This window comes from Prunus dulcis, chromosome 4 (genome assembly GCF_902201215.1).
Source record: "Prunus dulcis chromosome 4, ALMONDv2, whole genome shotgun sequence".
Classification (NCBI taxonomy): Eukaryota; Viridiplantae; Streptophyta; class Magnoliopsida; order Rosales; family Rosaceae; genus Prunus; species Prunus dulcis.
In genome coordinates, this window is record NC_047653.1 from 1,411,979 (window position 1) to 1,430,730 (window position 18,752).

An 18,752-nucleotide genomic window follows, 5' to 3' on the forward strand; every position below is an offset into this window, starting at 1 on the left:
CAAAATCAAAATTTTTATAAAAAAAATACCAAAAATTTATGGATGTTTTCCCTATAAATACATAACAATTTTATTCACTTTCCCTATAAATACATAACAAGTTTATATTTTGTTGCATATTCTTTTTTTTTTCCTTGCCCTTACACTAGCCTTTTGGGGTAGAACAAAAAAAGGCAAGGCTGCCATTATTTACATAAATAGTGGCAGCCCTTGCTTGCCCTTGCCCTTGCCATAGCCCTTATGCGTGGAGATGCTCTGATGAACCACTTGTGTTCTTCTCAAGGTACAGGGACTTAGGGTTTCTTTATGAGAAGTTTAAAACTAAAAAATAAAAGAGAGGGAAATTTGGGTAACGTCGCTAACAGAGAGGAGCTGACGATTGTCAGTAAACAAAATTCAATCAAATAACGTGTTTGATTCGTTTGACTTGTCGCCAACTACTAGCCCTACCATCTGTATCGACTTTTTCTTTCATTTATTTCATCACCGACTTCATATACCATATATAGCCACATATCATAATATTTAAATACAATATCCTCATACAGATTCCAAAGGGAAATGCAATGGTGTCCTCAAGATTTCTGTGTCTCCTTTTTCCCATTCTTTTACTCATCGCTACTCATCAAGCCTTTGCTGAAGAAGATTGGCTAGCTTATCAAAGCCACTTGTGTTCAAACAACAAAGGCAACTACACCACCAATAGTACCTACCACAGAAACCTCAACACCCTTCTCTCCTCCCTTCCCTCTAACAACACCGGTAACGGCTATGGCTTTTACAATTCATCCTATGGCCAGAGCTCCGACAACAACCAAGTTTATGCAATTGCACTTTGCTATATGGTCAATATTGACGACCCTGGCTGCAGCAATTGCCTTAATGTCTCCAGGTACGCTCTCATTGAGCTCTGTCCTAATCAGAAGGAAGCTATGTTTTTCACCGACGGTTGTATGTTACGCTACTCAAACAGTTTGATATATGGCACCATGGAAACTGCGCCTTCTCTCTGTATGTCCAACCCACAAGACGTACCGTCTTCCACCGTCATCGAATTCTTTGAAAAGCTAAGGGAGTTGTTAGGGAGCTTAAGAAGTGAAACTGCAGCTGCTGGTTCTCTTCGTAAGTTTGCATATGAAAACGCAAGCGGTGAAAATATCCAAACAATATACGGTCTTACGCAGTGCACGCCAGACTTGTCCGAGCAAGACTGCAATGATTGCTTAATTGGTGCTATTGGAGGTTTGTACATGTGTAGTAATGGGAAAATAGGTGGGAGAGTTATTAGACCCAGCTGTTACTTTCTGTATGAGGTTTACGCCTACATTAACATTTCAGCTGTCAAGCCACTGCCATCTCTACCAAGCCCACCATTATCATCACCACCAATATCTCCTCCTCCGCCTTCAACAACCGGGAATTCACAAGGTTTCTGAGTCTCTGAATTTTTGCACTGTATATATATACATATATATATACAGTGCATGCTAATAACTAGAGTAAAGCAATTGGGGTTTGCGGCAACTGTTAGGTTACGGAAAGCAACCTAATTCAACTTTCAATTTTGTCTTTATACAGAAGATTCTTTTACTGAGACAGCTTTCGGTGGAAAGCAGATAGTAAAAGCAGATTCTCTGTAGATGACAATAATGATGTCGGCAACTGATAACTTTGGCATGTGGAGAGGTTGGCTGCTTTCGGCTGCTTTCGGCATGCTACTGTCAGCTTCTTTTGGCATGTGAAGGTGTCAGGAAACATGATGAGGCCTAGTCCGAGTGGAGGTCATAGGCATCATATGGGTCTTGACTGTCTTCATACCAAGACTTGGGCTTGACCGATATTGTAAGAACCCAAAACAAAATATCAAAAAGAAATAAAATATCTAAAAAGGTAAGGAAAATATCTTTTAGCGAAATGACCAAATTGCCCTCGCATATTTTAATGGGGGAAAATTTGACTTTTTAATCGGGAAAGAATTTGGGAATTTCGCCTACGCCATTGTGTAGAGCGCGGCGAAAGGAGTTCGTAGACACGGAGCAGACCCGAATCGGAGCCGTAACGAAGAAGTTATGGTCTAAAAAATTACGAGGGGCAAAATGGTAATTTGGTCAAAAAGTCAGATATTTATATCACTCTCTCTCCTCTCCCCCGTCAGCCCTCTCTCTCCTCCCGCAGCCAAACCGCCCGCGACCTCCACCCATTCAACTCGTCGCCACGGCCACCATACTTGGAACCGATCTCCTCCGTGGGTACCGTTGAAACCGTGACTCGACCGCCGTTCTTTTCCGACCAACACCAGCCTCGGGGGTGCCGGAATCTGGCCGGAAAACCATGATTTCCGACGATGGTTCGTCCGAATGCCACCCGAACTTCCAGCTCAGATTTCTCCTCCGTTTCTCCACCAAATCGATCGAGTAAGGTATGGTTTTTGACCTATTTTTCGTGCTCTAGCTGATGGGTATATGGGTTTCGATCGATTTTAGCGTTAAGGGGTTCGATTTACGACTTGAAGTTTGGCCGAAACTTCGGCCGCTCGAAACTACCATTTCTGGTCACTTTTTGGGGGTAGTCCAAGAACAAAAGTGACTCCAAATAGGGTGTTTTACCTAGGGTAGGAGTTTGGAGTCTTGGTTCCGAGATTTTTCGGCCACCCGGTATCGCTTTGGACACCCAAAGCTGCCCGCGCGTGCTGGAGCGCGTGGGCGAGGGTACTGATATAATTCTGTGCAGATTTGTGACCCTCGTGTCGTCACGAGCGTGTGGGATTTCGCGGATCTCGATTCGGAGTCCGTTTGAGCCCCGAACGGATTTTCCATATCGCGCGATCCGTGAGTGCTGTGTCGTTAAATAGTCGGATCGAGCTGAATTTTGGATATGTCGGTCTACGTGATTTCAGGATCACGTAGGATTCGACGGATTGCGAATCGGAGTCCCGGATACTCCGAAATCGCGAACCCTGGGGCTAGGGTTTGAGTTTTAAGCGATAACGCGATTTTGGCCAATCCGACCGTCCGATTCGGACCAAATTCGCAGAACATGGTTCCCGTTGTGTGAGAAACCTTCAGGGAAATCCAGATTGGCCATCGGAGATTGTGGACCCAACGGGTCCCGAGGTCGGCCGATCTGACAGTTATCGCTTAGCTGAGTATCGGACCTCCCAAAACTGGTCCAACTGTCCGAAAAGGCTAATGTGGGCATAGGAGTATTTTTGTAAATTGAAAAGCACGTATTTCTAGGAGCCGGGGGCAGGGTGTTTAGTTGAAATTCGTTTTATTTCAGCAGTTTATTAATTTAATCTTTCGGGGTAATCAGGCACCAGAAGCCCGACAGGATTTTAAAAGGAGACCTCTGAGGGATCGAAGTAGCTCGGACCATCTGTGAGTGGACCTTCTTTCATAAATCAGATTTCATGAATGAATTGATGTGCTTTTATATAAAATAGATTTTATAAATGATTTTATCTACATGAGTTTTATAAATGAGTTTATTTGAGTAAGTTTCTTCATTCAGTCTTTGAGTAAGTTTTAATACGATTTTGAATATGAGTAGTACAGTAATAATTCTATAAGTCGGTGCTGCTTATTTACCAGTTACAGAAACAGAGTTTGAGTTTTGAATCAGTTAAGACCGCAGCATGACTTGAGTTTTACAGTTATTATTCAGATATTTCTTTTTAAAAGGACATTATTTTAAAACCACCTCGTACCCGTTTTTCTTTATGGTGATTACCCAGAGTCGGACCGATGTCTACGGACATCCAGTCTGATTATAGTTCAGTCAGTGCACTTGACTTGCCTCACGAGTTTCGGGGACGCTCGGACCGTGAGTGCCAGGATTTGCGGCTCGGCAGACTTGGTGTCCCGAGACCTGCCAGGATTGCGGCTCGGCCGACTTTATGTCCCCGAGACCTGCCAGGATTGCGGATCAGGCTGACTACGGTCCCCTGCATCCTGCCAGAGCGACTCGAGTTGACTTGGTGTCATCGTGGAATCTGCCGGCGGGACAGGCTGATCATAGTCCCCTGATTTCTCCAGTTTGCGGCTCGGGTAAGTCTGTGTGACGCCCGAGACCTGCCAGGGAATTGACGGAAATGACAGGGGTACATACCGGTGGTATTTTCAAAGGATTCTGAGTTTCTTTATTAAATGTTGATTTTCAGCTATTATAAATCAGTTTTTTCTGATTTTTCGGACATAGATCCCTTTATATTTATTCAGTTATGAAAGGTCTGAGTACAGAGTTTTTATACGCGTTTGATTTCAGTACTTTTATGAAAGCTTTGAATTCAGTGGTTTTTGTATGAAACTTTCGAGCTTGAATATGACTGATATAGAATGCCTTGAATTGACTATGCGTGATGTAGAAAGTAAGTATTCAGTTTTATTTAGTTAAATTTCTTTTTTACAATGGGGGATATTATGTTTATGAGAATTGCTTTGAAGAACATTATTTTTGGTCCACTCACATTTTTCAAACTGTTTTTCGCCCCCAGGCCATAGAGGTACGCGGGATCCACCACCGGGCCAATCATAGCTTCCGCACCATCAAGTAAGGTAGCGTTGTAGAAAATCCTTTAAACCCTGAGAACTTGAGAATATGCTCTGAGATCCAGTTGAAAATTTGGTGTTTAGAATCGAATTGATTACTAGAAACATTCTGGCAGTTGGGTGAAAATATTTGAGATTGTTGACAGATGAAAATTTTTTGGGATTGATCAAAATACAGAGGAGACTCTGCCGAATTTTCGGCAGAAGTCTAAGGAAATTTAAAGAGAAATTGAAGTAAGAAGGGTAAAAAGGTCATTTGTGCCCGACATTCGCCTGGTGTCGGACACGCACAGGACTTGACTCGAATTCCAAAGTGGAAATTGGGTCGGGTCCTGTCAGATATGGGCTGGCAACTAGAGGACGAAGGAGACCCATTGTCTTCATCATCATCCATTTGAGAGGCTTGTAGGATCAACTGGCAGGCAATTTCTTGAAGCTCTGATTTGGATTTTCCTTCGACTGAGAGGGAAGATCGAACAGATCCAGTACGAGAAATAGGATGCGGTATTGGTTCATTTGGGAGATCATTGTAGACATATTTGGCAATTCTGTCAACTTCAAACTTATCCCACCATTTGACTGAAAATTGGCGGGCAAAAATGCGAGCATCTTTGGTGACTCTATAAGACCACTTCAGAATCCAGGGAACTTTGTACCTGGCAATAAATAACATTTGCTTTGGAAAAAAATAAGTCAACTGCGGAGAACTTGGCCTTCTTAGTATAATGGATAATCAACTCATGAACTGATACTAGCAGGATATCATCAACTGGACCATGCTTTTCCCACCAATGGAAGAACCAGTAGGGGAAAGGGCATTTAAATTTATTATCAAAATTGATGAACCAGGAATGACTAAAATCTTCAGATTGGTGAAGAAAGATAGTGTACCAGGCTTCAATATAATCAGAATAATTATATTGCAATTTTGATTGGAGCAACTTTAACTCAAAAGGACGACTTGCAAAGGCTGCTTAGCTTATAATCTGATGGATATATAGAGAATGATAAAGGATAGTTCCAGGGTTGTCACGATCCTTTATGGGCTTAATTTCAACTAATTTGGTTTCAAGTAATATATCTCTATAATACTTGAGGGATTTGTAAGGACTTGGAGGCATATAGTGAAATCCAGGAGGGAAATAATGTCTGGCAATTTCAACTGGATTGGCAATAATGTCATATACGGGTTCGATGACAAATAGATGCGACTCACTTTTGGGCAAGTAAGGAGATGACTTTCTATACGTGACTGAGGGTCCGGCAGGGACATCAACTGAAAAGGGGTCGTAACTGGCAACTAGGGTTGACTGATAACTAGGACGAATTTGGCCAACTGTGGATCGTAAGGAGGAAAATCTGTTTGCGACTGATAAGGGGGAGCCAATGGAAAGAGGGGTGCAACTAGGATGGGGAACTATTTGCTTAGGAATTTCTGGCTTAGATGGACTCATGGATTGGGCCTGTTGTGACTGTGGCGACTGGGAATGTTTTGGCTGGCTGGCAATTGGCTGACTGGCGACTTGTTTATTCTTGTCTTTTTTGGGAGCCATTGTGGTTCCTGTAAAAACTCACGAGTAAGAAAATCAGGGATTGAATTCTCACTACCTCTCAAGTATTCAATATCAAAATCAAATATACTTAATATACTTTGCCATCGTGCAAAAATCTGTTTAGATGCAATGTTATGAACATCTTTTTCTAAAACATGCTTTGCAGATTTGCAGTCAACTCTGATTAAAAACTTTTGATTTAATAAATCATCCTGAAATTTACTAATGCATAATACAATAGCTAATATTTCTTTTTTAATCATACTATAATTATATTGCGACTGGGTCCAGGTTCCAGAATGGAAACGAACAATTTGTTCTGGAGATTCTGGGCTGACTCTCTGTTTAAGAATGCCACCATAACCAATGTCAGAGGCATCAGTTTCAACTATTTTGAAAGAATCAACTGAAGGAATACCAAGACAGGGAAGTGTCTTGACATGGGACTTAATTTGTTTAACCACATCAGTATGGATATTCGACCAAGGAGGAGGATTATTCTGTAATCTATCGAATAGCGGCTTACATTGTTTTCGCAGATTTTGGTAGAAGTCAAAAACATAATTTAGAGATCCTAAAAACCTCTGGAGTTGACTTTTATCAAGAATCTGGTCAGGGAATTTGTCAGCAAACTGAATGACTCGATCAATTGGAGCAATTTGGGACTGGGAAATATTAAAACCAAGAAATCTAATATTGGTTTGTAATAACTTGATTTTCTTAGCAGAGACAACTAAACCATTTTGTTTGACTATGTGAAGGAATTTATGCAAATGCTTCCAATGTTGTTTAACTGACTCAGAGAATATTAGAACATCATCAATATAAACAATCGAGAAATGACTGTAAGGATTGAAGATATCATTCATAATATTCTAGAATTCACTAGGGGCATTTTTTAAACCGAATGGCATAACATTCCATTCATAATGACCAAAAGGAGTGACAAATGCAGTCTTATACCTATCTGACTCATCTATCTGGATTTGCCAGAAACCACTTTTCATATCAAACTTAGAGAAGACAACTGCTTTTTCTAACCGATTAATAAGATCTCTTTTATTAGGTATAGGGTACCTAATCCATTCTAAGACCGAATTAAGAGGCTTATAGTTGATAACTAATCTGGGAACTCCTCTTTCTAGTTCAGCATTTTTCTGGACATAAAAAGCAGGACATGACCAGGGGGATTTACTTTTGCGAATGATATTTTTGTGAAGCAACTCTTGGATTTCTTTCTTACAGATTTCCATCAATTCTTGATTCATCTGGATTGGCCTGGCTTTAGTGGGGATATTTTTCTCACTAAAGGTCTTGATATAAGGAAGACAAACAACATGCTGTTTTCGATACCAAAAAGCAGTAGGCAAATTAGAACATATTTCAACTTGTAATCTATTCTCAAAAGACTGAATTTTCAATTGCAAGGCTTTATCAGAAAGTTGTTGTTCAATTCGTTTAAATCTAATTTCTTCTTTAAGGAAATTCAATTGGTTGGTTTTTCGAATAATTTAAACAGATTTAGAAACTGATTGTTTTTGTAAAATTTTTAAATTATGCAACTCAGGTTTTGACAGGAATTTGAATTTAACTTGTTCCCCTAAATGGGTAAAAATGAGGCCATCGTATTCTACCTGGAAAGGATATAATAAGGCTAGGAAAGGTAATCCTAGAATAACTTCATCAGTAATATTTTTAACTAAGACGAATGAAGTTTTAAAGCAGACTTTATTTTGGCAAATATGGGCTTTTGGTATTTCAAAATTCAACTGGAGAGATTTCCCAGAGGCAGTGCTAAGGGATTCTCTAGACTTCTGGTAGTACTTAGTAGGGATGAGACCTTCCTGAATACAGTTAAGGTCGGCACCAGAATCAAATAAAGCAACTGTGGTAAATTCAAAATCATGAACAAATATCGTGACTTGTGAATACCATTTTCTAAGATGAACTTGTTTAATTAAATTGACAACTGGCTGTTCTTCAGAAGGTTCCTCATCAGAGTGATGCGGACTTTCCGAGTGGTTGCTAGGCTTATAGGTTTCTTGTCTTAAGTCAAATAAATCTTGTTTGATAACATAATTCTCGGCTTGCAATTGTTGACTTAATTGTTTAAGCTCAACTATTTCTTTTTTAACCTGCTTGACTTCCGAATGGAGGTCATGAAGGGTGACATCTTTTCTACGGTTGAATTTTTCTAACGTAGTGTTGATGCTAATTGGCTGGGGAGTAGGAGAGGGTGAACTCTGGCTATCTCGACTTAGGATCTTTTTTAGCTTTTTCAAATATTCAGATTTTAACTCAGGGTTTTGGACTTTACCAATTATGTCTACAAGCAACTCTTCTTGTTCTTCCTGCTTAGTAAGAACTGAAACAAAATTTAACCTATTACAACATTTATCAGTACAACCAAATTGGACATTAGGGGAACTGGATTGTGATTCTGAAGACTGGTCAGAATCAGACGCAGAACTGGATACTAGGGACTCAACATCACTCATTTCAGAGTTTCGCAACTCCAAAACTTGGATCAATTTGTTCTTATCTTCTTCTGTAATCTGCAACTGTTTAATTACATCTTTTACCTTACAATCAGAAGCGTAATGACCAAATTTTTGACATTTAAAGCATTTAACTTTGCTTTTATCTTTCTTATGGCGACTCTGCTTGGGGCGTTTCGACCAATTTTTCTTAGGGGAGAACTTTCTTTTCTTATAGAATTCGTCTTGCCGGAGAAACTGCTTCTTCGGGTAATGACGTTTTCTAAGATGACTAGGCTTATGTTTCCTGGAGGGAGGAATACTAGTGAGACCATATTGTTCACAAAAGTTTCCTAACTCATACTTGGCTGACTTTCTATCAGATTGAATTTGTCGATTAATTTTAAAGTCAATACACATTTTCATACCAACTTGATTAATTGTGCTTATAATATTACCATAAGTTAAATTATCCCATTCAATTTGACCTTGTTCATTGCTTAACGTTGTGCGTATTTTGTGGGAAAACAGATTAGGCAGACCATTAATAAACTTTTCTTTCCAGAATGGTTGATTACTATCATCTCAAAGCATGACTCTAGAAATGAAAACATCTTTATACCATCTGAAATCAGACAACTTTGGACATCTAAGATTACTCAACTGGTCATGGATTCTAGCCGTAGTGTTGCTAGGGGTTCCAATAAAATGTTCAATTATTGTGTAAAACAGAGTGTTGACACCGTCTTCTATACCTTGACCTATTTGTTCGTCAAATATAGGGAGACCATCTTCATTAAGTTTTACGGCATAAATAATTTGACTTTTAGACTCAGAGGTAAGGTGCTTATCCCACCAATATCTGAGAGTACCGGTAAACCCGGTAACTAACAGAGGGACAATTTCAGACTGCCTGAAACTGTGATTGGTGATGTAACTATTGGCAACCATAGACATATGTTGTAATTTGTTCAAGACTTCTTGCTCAGAAAGACCATCAATATTCCATTCATACAATTTATCAGAAGAAACAGAAAACTGGGTTTGGAAGTTTCTTTCTTCAAATTGGATATCTGGAGGTGTTGGTCTGGGATACCAATTTTTTGTTAGACTAGTAGGACTTATATGTTTTTCTATCTTTTTGACTCTGGGCTCAGGTTGGAATTCTAGATATTTGAAAGCATTTTCGATTTTAGTGATATCACTAGTTTCTGAACTTAAAGATTCCGACTCAGATTGAGAAACGGCAAAAGCATCCAGTGTTTTAATACCAGACTGATCATCTTTCTCGGGTTTAACAGGGGTCAACTGTGCTAACATATCTTCTATCTTTTTCATTGTAGAATTGACTTTTAAAGCTGGACTAGACTTAAGTTCTTGGAACTGAACTATTGGTCTTTCAATTTTAGGTTTGGGACTGGAGTCTGCAACTGGCGGACTCAGCAGATCAACTTTGGTTTCAATTGTGTATAATTGTTTTCCTAGGGTGACTAGGCTTTAGTTCGTATAATTATTTTGTTCAATTAGTTTTCTATGAGGGTCACTGCTTTCAAAGGTTTTGAAAGGAGTGGTAGGAACTGGGGCTTTCTGGTGTTCTATTATGATGGTTTCTACTGGAGGGTGACTAGACTCTACAACAGACTTATCGGCTAATTTCCATTTTTCTTTAGTCAATGTTTTTAACTCATCATTAGTCATATAACGGCTTTCAATAAAATCAAGGTAGTAAATTTCAACTTTGGCTGACCGCATATCTTTCCATTGTTTAAAGATCATTTCACGGTGCTTGCTATTAGGATAGGCTTGATGATAAAGATCTCGCCTTGGCTTGTTTTCGGGGGCTTTTAGATGACGATTTAGGCTGACCCAATTAATTTCAAATTTCTTATTCAAGGTTCTAAGTTGATTTTCAACTACGAAGTCAGACTGGGTAGGTGACTCAGGTGATTCTGACTTATCGTCCGGAACTGGAACCTGGCCGTAGCAAGGTTGGGTGACCTGAGAGATTTTTCTCAGGGACTCAAGTTTGAAGTCGATCATAGCCTTTTCTAACTCTAGGTCTCGTTCTAGAGTGGAGGAAGAGGCCGCAAAGGATTGTCTGGCAGGGACATGCCTTTATGATTGACCAGGGTTGGCAATTGTTGTAACTGGACATTAGACTTTCGTAAAGGATGACTATCAAACTGAATCTTAACTGTGCCATCTAAGTATTGCTGGATATAGTCTAAATTGTTTAGACTACGCTGGATTGGAGCTGGTTAGCTCTCGGTGACTAGGGTCCAATCTTTTGGAAGGGCAACTTCAGACCACTTAATCGTATGAGGAACTTGTATATGGGCGTCTGAGGTATGACTCTGAATCAGGACGGTTTGATCCTTTGGGCTTTTGTTGAGGGCTTGGAAATTCATATTTGTTCCTGTGACCTTATAATAGATTCTGTATACTAAGGCTAGAGGTTGAGTCCTGGAAGAACATTATAACCTTCAGTCTTAATGTTCAGAGTCAAAGTTCTCAGGATATGAGGATCACTTAGGCTTACAGTGAAATCAGGATAGCAGTCAAAATGGACAGGACCATTACACAGACTGGACTCAATGACTCCTAAGGTACTATCGCTAAATTCAGTGAATCTAGCATCGCGGAGACATAGCAGAATTGAAGCTTTCAATCCTAACCGTGTCAGAGGTTTTACGGCAACTTGAACTAATCCAATATGCAGAAAATTATTACCATCTTTCTTATGTCTTAAAATAGACTCAAGATTAAGCAACTGGCAAGTTTCATGTTCTTTGCTTAATGCATAAACTTGTTCAACTGTTTTGACATGTGTTGTGCTATTAAAACTAGAAGGCAACCAATGTTTCTTATAAATTTTCTGACTGGGGACTTTAGGTATATTCCAATATCTAAAATCTAATTGTTCTTTACTACTGGAGTTATATTCAAATTGTTCTTCATTAACTATCTCTGGGAGTCGGCTTATATTGGTACTAGAACTGGCAGAATTACATGACTTTGTTCTAAATAGACGACTCATGACTACTCAAATAACTGGGTTTGGCTGTCTGAGGAAGAAGATAAACAGTAGATCCTAAACCAACCGTTTAGACTCTAAGCAACCTATTAATTTTCTCAATTTTCTGTCTCCTACCCAGCACACACGCCCTCCCTGGGGACTTACTGATCTAGCAAAAAGGACTCACGGGTCAGACCTTAGAGAAAACCAACAGAGGACTCAAAGAATAAAAGATAAGAAAAGGAAAGAATGAAAACCTCCTACTCAGATGCTTAAACCAGCCAATTGGGCGGGAATGAGTAGCAAACTTAGACAAAGACCGCAACACTATATATATATATATATATATATATATATATAGAGCTTCCATTGAGGGATCTCTCAAATTAGCTTATTTGAGGGATACCATTGTAGGGCCCACTCTGTATTGTATTTCACTAATCCAAACCGTCTCTTTTGTATATACTCATTCAAAGATCATCTCTACAAAAAATCACTTGAATCCGATATCATTTGACCACTCAATTGAATTATTGAAATTTTAGTACTTTCTTGAAGCACCATGTTCATTTATTTTGTAGGACACAATTGGATATCGAAACAGTTTCCGATTTGTCTAATTTTTTTCAAGGATGATCTATGAATATAGACTTAAAAAAATAGATGGTTTCGATTGTTGAAAAAAAATTCGTAGGGGACCCTAAAGGGTGTCCCTTTTATTTGAGGGATCCCTCAATAGAAGGGGACTGTATATATATATATATATGCAGAATGTTTTGATTATAGAAGATTTGGTGATTTTTGCAGGATCCAACAGATCTCGGAATGTCGTGATTATTGTTGTGTCAATCGTTGTTTCTGTGCTACTAATTATATCCATCTGCATTTGTTTAAGAGTGAGAAAGACAAAGGGAAAGCTTGAAATACTTCCAGGTACTGGAACAAAGTGAACTCTAGTGAACATCAAAATTCCATTTGATTTGCTGAAGCTTATTGTTGTTATAATATAATCATTTTTGGATGCTCCTTAAACAAAGAACCTATTTAATTTTTCTTAAATTGTTCCTCAGGCGAAGATGTAGATGAGATTGGAAATGCGGAATACTTGCAAATGGACTTTGACACCATTAGATTAGCCACAGATGACTTTTCTGAAGTTAATAAACTCGGACAAGGAGGATTTGGCTCTGTTTACAAGGTAATTAATTAATTTCCTGCTAGAATTAATGATGCATCACAGTCATATGGATATCACCTACAATATCAATTATTTGTCAACGTATATATCCTTACATGAACGCGTATTATTTTCTTTGTTATATATTTGTCTATTTTGTCCTGATATTTTTCAGGGTAGACTTTTCAATGGAGAAAATATAGCAGTAAAAAGACTTTGTATGAATTCTGGACAAGGAGATATAGAATTTCAAAATGAGGTCTTGTTAGTGGCCAAGCTTCAACATCGAAATTTAGTTCGTCTCTTAGGTTTCTGCATGGAAGGACAAGAGAGGCTTCTTGTCTACGAATTTGTCTCTAATGCAAGTCTCGATCGTATCATATTTGGTATGGATATAGTTCTATATTCTATTTGTATGACATTCAACAAACAGTACTATACTTAACATAATCTTCTATTTGGATGAATACATAGACCCAATCAAGCGTGCAGAGTTGGATTGGGATAGACGATACAAAATTATAGTAGGCATTACTCGGGGGCTCCTTTATCTTCATGAAGATTCTCGTCTTAGAATTATTCATCGTGATCTCAAAGTTAGTAACATCTTGATAGATGGTGAAATGAACCCCAAAATTGCAGACTTTGGCATGGCAAGATTGTTCGTGCCTGATCAAACCCAGGCCAATACCAAACGAATTGTGGGGACCTAGTAAGTACTAGACCAGCTGGCTATAGAACTTATACATAACTGAGTGATGCTATATATCAATAATGTCCATCCACATAGTTAAATTTGATGACCATTTTGCTGATTTACAGCGGATACATGGCTCCAGAGTATGCAATGCACGGGCACTTTTCAGTTAAGTCCGATGTCTATTGTTTTGGTGTGTTAACTTTGGAGATAATAAGTGGACAGAAAATTAGTGATTTTCAGCATGGAGAGAACGTGGAGGATCTTCTAAGCTATGTAAGTTTTTTTTTTTTAAAAAAAAAATGTTGTTTTGGCGCATTACACTAAATGAATGCAATGAGAAAGAGAAACATTTGTATTTCTGGTTATGTTTCTCTCACATTAACAAATCATTGTAGGCATGGAAGAATTGGGTTAAAGGGACAGCTTCAAATCTAATAGATCCCACACTGAGGATTGGTTCAAGAAGTGAAATGATGAGATGCATCCACATTGGATTATGTGTGCAAGAAAATGCCGCTGATATAGGCCAACCTTGGCTTCAATTATTGTCATGCTGAATAGCTACTCTCTCGTTCTTCCAGTGCCCTCACCGCCATCTTTTGTCATGCACAGCAACACTGAATTCAAAACTCCTTTGTGGGCATTGGACTCTAATTCAGATGATCAATCACAAAGCAACTCTACGAAAGTGTCGGTGAATGGGACTACTATTAGTGACCTATACCCTCGCTGTCGCTAGCAAGTGTTTAAGGTGTGAAAGCAGGAAATATTGACTTGACTTATGTAGAATTGTGGAGACTTGTGGAGACTGCAGCTGCAAGTTCCAGGCTTTGGAAACCAAATATGATTAATGGCACCAGCGGCCTTCCTACTTTTCTGAAGCAAATAAACTAGGACGGGGGATTTGGTTCTGTTTACAAGGCAATAACAAAATAATAATGAGTTAACCTTCATATATTTCCATGTCCCAAATAACAAAATAAATAAATGAACTTTCATATTCCTTGACTTAACGTCACTCTTTTGTTCCTTATTCTTTCAAGGTAGGTTATTTAATGAAGAATGTATAGCAGTGAAAAGCCTCTCTGTAAATTCTGGACAAGGAGATTTAGAATTTAAAAATGAAGTCTTGTTTCTTCAACACCGAAATTTAGTTAGGCTCTTGGGTTTTTGCTTGGAAGGAATTGAAAGGCTTCTAATTTATGAGTTTTTCCCTGATGCAAGTCTTGATCAAATAATATTTGGTATTTATGCTTCAATGGTTTTCATATTTACTTTTACCCTAAGCGATTTATCATAAAATTTCATACATGTCACATATATGCAACAAACCTTGTGTTTTCATTAATACATATATAGACCCGGTCAAGCGCACACAATTAGATTGGGATAAGTGCTACAAAATCATAGAAGGCATTTTTCAAGGACTCATTTACCTTCATGAAGACTCTCGACTTAGAATTATTCATCGTGACCTCAAAACGAGTAACATCTTGATAGATAAATGAACTCCAAGATATCAGATTTTGGCATGGCGAGGTTGTTCGTGCTTGATAAAACACAAGGAAGTACCAATAGAATTGTGGGGACCTAGTAATCTGATATCTTGGCCAACCATGGCTTCTATTGTCCTCCTAATGCTTAATAATTATTCTCTCACCCTTCCAAGTACCCCTCACAGCCAGCTTTGTTTATGCCATACTTTGGTGGATCTAACGTGTGCGACACAACCGGGTCGGATCGATCCAAGATTCCAAGACCAACTCTCTTTTTACAGCACCATAAGATGAGGTTTCATTGTTCCTCCATAGTGCCTGAAGATGCATGGAAACATTTATGAAATTAATTATAATGTAATTTTGCATTCCTTTGATTCAACTTTCTTTTAAATAATGTTGTAATTTACCAAGTCTAATATCACTTGTAAATTCTAATTGTACTCATTAGTCTTCGAAGGCGGTGGTAATTAACTAAGAAGCTTCAATCAAGCTAGAGATGCAACCTTTTTAAGCGTCGAATTAATTAAAAGTGTTAAAGAAAGTATAGTGGATGAGTTTAATAGACTTCGAGATAATCAACTAGTCTCCTCAAAAATCAAACCACTGACCAGTCCCGTCTTTATCAGCACATATCTTAATAATTAATTACAACCGTGTTTGAAACCTCACTGGTGGTCAAATTAGAACCAAGTCTCGATAGGCCATGTTCCATCCGTGAAAAATATTCTCAAACAAGAAGCTTCCTTAATGAACTAGCTAGAGTCTAGAGAGATGTTGCAGAGACCAATTACAAAACTACAAATATATATACCAGGATTCTGCAGAGACCAATTACGCCATGCCAGCAATGGTTTCCTCAAGATTTCTATTCTTCCTGATTTATGCCATTCTGTTACTAATCATGATCACTCAAGCCTTTGCTCAGCCTGCTTTTCTGTACCACTTCTGTATAAACAACAAAGGAAACTACACCACCAATAGTACCTATCACAAAAACCTCAACACCCTTCTCTCCTCCCTGCCCTCTAGTGAAAACGGTAACGGCTATGGCTTTTACAATTCCTCGTATGGCCAGAACTCAGACGACCGAGTTTACGCAATCGGACTCTGCAGAGGAGATGTCAAGGCAGAGGATTGCCGCAGTTGCCTCAACAACTCCAGATATGCTCTCACGCGGCTTTGTCCAAATCAGAAGGAAGCCATTGGTTGGTACGACAATTGCATGTTGCGCTACTCCAACAGCTCCATGTACGGAGTCATGGCAACTATGCCTGCTTTCTACATGCGCAACCCACAAAATATATCTTCGTCGGGCATGGACGGGTTCAACCAAGAGCTGAGGAAGCTACTGGAGAGCGTAAGAAGCGAAGCTGCAGCAGGCGGTTCTCTTCGCAAGTTTGCGTACGGGAACGCAACCGCTCCAACTTTCCAAACAATATTTGCTATTTCGCAGTGCACGCCAGAAATATCAGAGCAAGCCTGCAGTGACTGCTTGGTTGGTGCTTTTGGAGAAATCCCCCAATGTTGCCCTGAAAAAGTAGGAGGAAGAGTTGTTAGACCGAGCTGTAACTTCAGATTTGAGGTTTACCGCTTCATTGAGCCTACAACGATTCTGCAACTGCCATCGCCGCCGGCCGCGCCGCCAATATTATCTCCTCCTCCACCATCAACCAATATTACAACAGTTTCAGGAGGTAACCTATATGTTGGTCCCATTACGCTTAATATATTATGATATTATCCACAAGTATTATATTTTTTGTTTTAATTTGTAGGACCAAAGAGTAACACATCTCGGACTGTCATCATTATTCTCGTGCCAATCGTCGTTTGTTTGGTACTAATTATATCCATCGGCATTTGGCTAAGAGTGCGGAAGACAAAGAAGAAGCTTACAATACTTCCAGGTAGCAGATCGATTTAATTATGTTACAACTACTACTTCACTATAAACCTTGAACTCGATCAATTTTTGTTGAATTTTCAGCAGGCGAAGATGCAGATGAAATTAGAAGTGCAGAATCATTGCAATTCGATTTTGACACCATTAGAATTGCCACAGATGACTTTTCTGAAGCCAATAAACTAGGACAAGGCGGATTTGGTTCTGTTTACAAGGTGATAATATATCATTATTTATATCAATTACATGCCAAAGTAACAATAAGTTTATCTTCCTTGAATACAACTCATTTGTTCTTAATTATATTCTTTCAGGGTAGGCTATTTAATGGAGAAGATATTGCTGTGAAAAGACTTTCTACAAATTCTGGACAAGGAGATTTGGAGTTCAAAAATGAGGTCTTGTTGGTGGCCAGGCTCCAACACCGAAATTTAGTTAGGCTCTTGGGGTTCTGCTTGGAAGGAATTGAAAGGCTTCTTATTTATGAGTTTGTTCCTAATTCCAGTCTCGATCACATCATATTTGGTATATATATATGCTTCAATGATCTTTCATTCTTTCTTTTCACTTCAAAGATTTTCTTTTCACTGGTGTGACTTCCAACAAACATTAAAGAATCGTTTTCATGAATATGCAGACCCAATCAAGCGCACACAACTGGATTGGGATAGCCGCTACAAAATCATAGTAGGCATTACCCGAGGGATCATTTATCTTCATGAAGATTCTCGACTTAGAATCATCCATCGTGATCTCAAAGCTAGTAATATCTTGGTAGATGCAGAAATGAACCCCAAAATATCAGATTTTGGCATGGCAAAGTTATTTGTGCTTGATCAAACACAAGGCAATACCAGTCGAATTGTGGGGACGTAGTAAGTACTTGACTAGGCTACATAGCTTATTATATTATAATTGTGAAGGTTTGCTATATCACTAATCCAAAATTTTCATCCATGTTAATGATAACATAGACATTTTTACTGATATGCAGCGGATATATGGCTCCAGAATATGCAATGCATGGACACTTTTCTGTTAAATCAGATGTCTATAGTTTTGGTGTGTTAATTTTGGAGATAGTAAGTGGGCAAAAAAATAATTGCTTTCGCCGTGGAGAGAATGTGGAGGATTTGCTAAGCTATGTAAGTAAATGTGTACATATATATAGTAGTTTATGTGCGTTTGCAATTGAATTGAATGGAACCAAGAAAAGAAGTTATGTCTAACTCTATTATTTCTACAAATTAATGGTTGTAGGCATGGAAAAGTTGGAGGGAAGGGACAGCTTCAAATGTAATAGATCCAACATTGACGACTGGTTCAAGAGCTGAAATAATGAGATGCATCCACATTGGGTTATTATGCGTGCAAGAAAATATAGCTGATAGGCCAACCATGGCTTCTATTGTTCTAATGCTGAATAGTTACTCTGTCACTCTTCCAGTACCCTCACAACCAGCATTTTTCAGGCATAGTAGCGTTGGATCTGACATGTCTTCTTCGGGATGGACGAACAATTCAGGGTTGACAGCCGGGTCAGATCGATCGAAGAGCAACTCTGTTGTTAAAGCACCAGAAGATGAGGTTTCAATGATCACAGAAGTATATCCTCGATAGCCTGAAGATGCATACATGGAAACTTACATTTGTTAAATTTTTTTTAATGCAATTTAGCATTTCCTTTGGTTAGGTTAGGTGCGGAATAAGACTTGTCAATGCATGTGTCCGTTGAATTGTTAGGCTCACCTTGTGCAGAAGTTTCGATTAGGTGGTTTAGCAATCACAATAGAAGAAAAGGCAATCAATCAAACGACGACTTTGACTAATTTGGCTTGTTTTGTTGCCCACTCCCATCTCTGTCAAGTTTTTTATTTTTC

At 38.8% G+C, this 18,752-nt stretch overlaps 1 protein-coding gene across 1 annotated transcript; it reads left to right on the forward strand.

Annotated features, from left to right (window-relative positions):
* Positions 1 to 547: 547 nt before the first annotated feature.
* LOC117624157 lies at positions 548 to 18,752 on the forward strand. The gene is given in 16 exon segments (XM_034355297.1): positions 548 to 1,428; positions 12,401 to 12,526; positions 12,664 to 12,791; positions 12,946 to 13,156; positions 13,245 to 13,482; positions 13,593 to 13,743; positions 13,866 to 13,991; positions 13,994 to 14,201; positions 14,514 to 14,731; positions 15,730 to 16,663; positions 16,745 to 16,876; positions 16,957 to 17,087; positions 17,187 to 17,397; positions 17,510 to 17,747; positions 17,867 to 18,017; positions 18,133 to 18,752. Coding segments are annotated over 16 exon segments (4,425 nt in total). The 5' UTR covers positions 548 to 566; the 3' UTR covers positions 18,493 to 18,752.